General features: G+C 32.5%; 1 protein-coding gene across 2 annotated transcripts in view; it reads left to right on the forward strand.

Annotated features, from left to right (window-relative positions):
• Positions 1–332: 332 nt before the first annotated feature.
• Positions 333–2,027, forward strand: part of LOC128249497 (uncharacterized) — a 3,118-nt gene continuing 1,423 nt past the window's right edge. Inside the window, exons 1-2 of one of the 2 annotated variants that reach the window (XM_052973170.1) lie at positions 333–524; positions 1,218–1,435. In XM_052973170.1, coding sequence (XP_052829130.1) covers positions 1,224–1,435 — 212 coding nt within the window. In that variant the 5' untranslated portion in view covers positions 333–524; positions 1,218–1,223. Of the gene's footprint in view, positions 534–1,217; positions 1,436–2,027 lie in introns of both variants that reach the window. The other variant, XM_052973169.1, reaches the window with a different exon arrangement.

The raw sequence follows: 2,027 nt of genomic DNA on the forward strand, positions 1-2,027 counted from the left end.
AGTAAAAGAAAGAGAAGAAATAGATTTTCTTGGATCTTGGACAATGAAATATCCAATATTTGAAATAAAGAAATTCGAAAACCGTTTTCAAAATAAAAAAAAAAAGAAAGAAAGAAAGGAAAAAGTCAAATCTTTAGAAATGAGTGAATGGTTTAAATATTTCGTTTCCATAATTCGGATTAACCACGCCAGATTTTTACATTTACCACTGTTGCTGTTCTCAATTTTAATTACACCGTTTCACCTCTTCTCTGCATTATCAAAATAAAATATAGATAATTAATTAATCACTTAGTTATTTAAGTATTTAATAGATACGTATGTATATAACCGATGATCTTTGGTTTTCAGTGACTTTTAAACATTTTACATATTCGTTTCGCTTATTTAAAATACCCAAGTGTATTTTTATATCTACCCCTATTGTTTTAGTTTCATTATTACTTCTTCAGCTGTATGTATCTATAACCAGAGATCGAAATGTAAACCAATAGTTCTTCAATAATTTAGCCCGTTCAGCGCATGTATATACGGTTTGTTGGTTTTTCTGCAATTAACACTTCAAAAGTTTTTTTGTTTTCTTTTAAAAAACTTCCTGAATTTCTACTCATGCAAAGAATTTCTCTTGCACCGTCAATGGGACAAAATATTGTTTACTGTAGAAGCAGCATGTTCTTGAACATTCCAAAATCACTTAAGATAATCTCTCTCTCTCTCTCTCTCTGTTTATATATATATGAGTTCACATCTAACTATTCGGCTTTGTGAATTTCCAGTTAGAATTGTAATAAACATTAATTAACAAATTACTAATATACAGGGTGTCCACAAAGTCTGAGTACATGGAGTAAATAAAATCATAACCTAAACAATTAAATATAAGAAATAATAATTTCTTAAAGTATGTGTGAATCCCCATGTGGGTACATGAAGTAAATAAAATCATAACATAAACAATTAAATATAAGAAATCATTTCTTAAAGTATGTGTTAATCCCCATGTACCCAGACTTTTGTGGACACCCTGTAGAACTAAATATTAATAAAACAAATAAAATTACGCAAATAAGTAATACTGGTCCCAAAATTATATCTTAGGGGTTGACAGTGGTTTTATTTCTTTATTTTTTAACGAACTAAATTTAATCCACAAAGTTGTGAACACTAGTCTTTTGTGTGAATATTTCTAAATCTCGTTTAATTTCTTGTTTCATCAGAAAACTATGGCATCGCGTCAGTCTTCAAAAGCTTCTGCATCCAGTGAAGTCCCTTTTCAAGGAACCAGCGGAGAATTAATTAAAATCAGCGAATTTATCGAATCCTGGAAGCAAATGTCGGAATATGATCTTGGTACTGTTAGGTCTGAGAAGCACTATATCCAAGATGCTATGGACCTAAATGATTCTGACTATTACAGACAAGCTGTGAATTGTAGGTGAGTTAGAGCTTGTTGGTATCTGTGGTTCTTAACCTAGGTCCTTATGACCTTTGGGGGTCCACATGAGATTTTGGTAGGCATGGGTAAGAAGTTTGCTTCCTAACCACATGGTTCTGGGTTCGGTCCCACTGCGTGACAGCCTCGAGCAAGTGTCTTCTACTATAGCCTTCGACTGACCAAAGCCTTATGAATGAATGTGGTGGACGGAAATTGAAAGAAGCCTGTCGTATATATACATATATCAATGTGTATGTATCTTTGTGTTTGTGCCCCACCACTGCTGCTTGTCAACTAGTGTTGGTGTGTTTACGTTCCCGTAACTTAGCGGTTCTTCGTAAGAAACCGATAAAATAAGTACCACGTTTTTAACAAAAATATAAGTACTGGGGTCGATTCGCTTGACCACAGTCTAATTCCTGAGACAAGAAAACAGAAAGCTAAATTGATTAATATGTATTTTTGTGTAATTCTGTACATGCATATATATTTTTTATGGTTTTGTGAGATTTGCCTTAAGTACTCTGATGTTATAAAGGAAAATTGCTTATTAATTACCTGAATTTTGTGTCTTCTATCAATGCCTATATAT

Source organism: Octopus bimaculoides, chromosome 15 (assembly GCF_001194135.2).
Source record: "Octopus bimaculoides isolate UCB-OBI-ISO-001 chromosome 15, ASM119413v2, whole genome shotgun sequence".
NCBI lineage: Eukaryota > Metazoa > Mollusca > Cephalopoda > Octopoda > Octopodidae > Octopus > Octopus bimaculoides.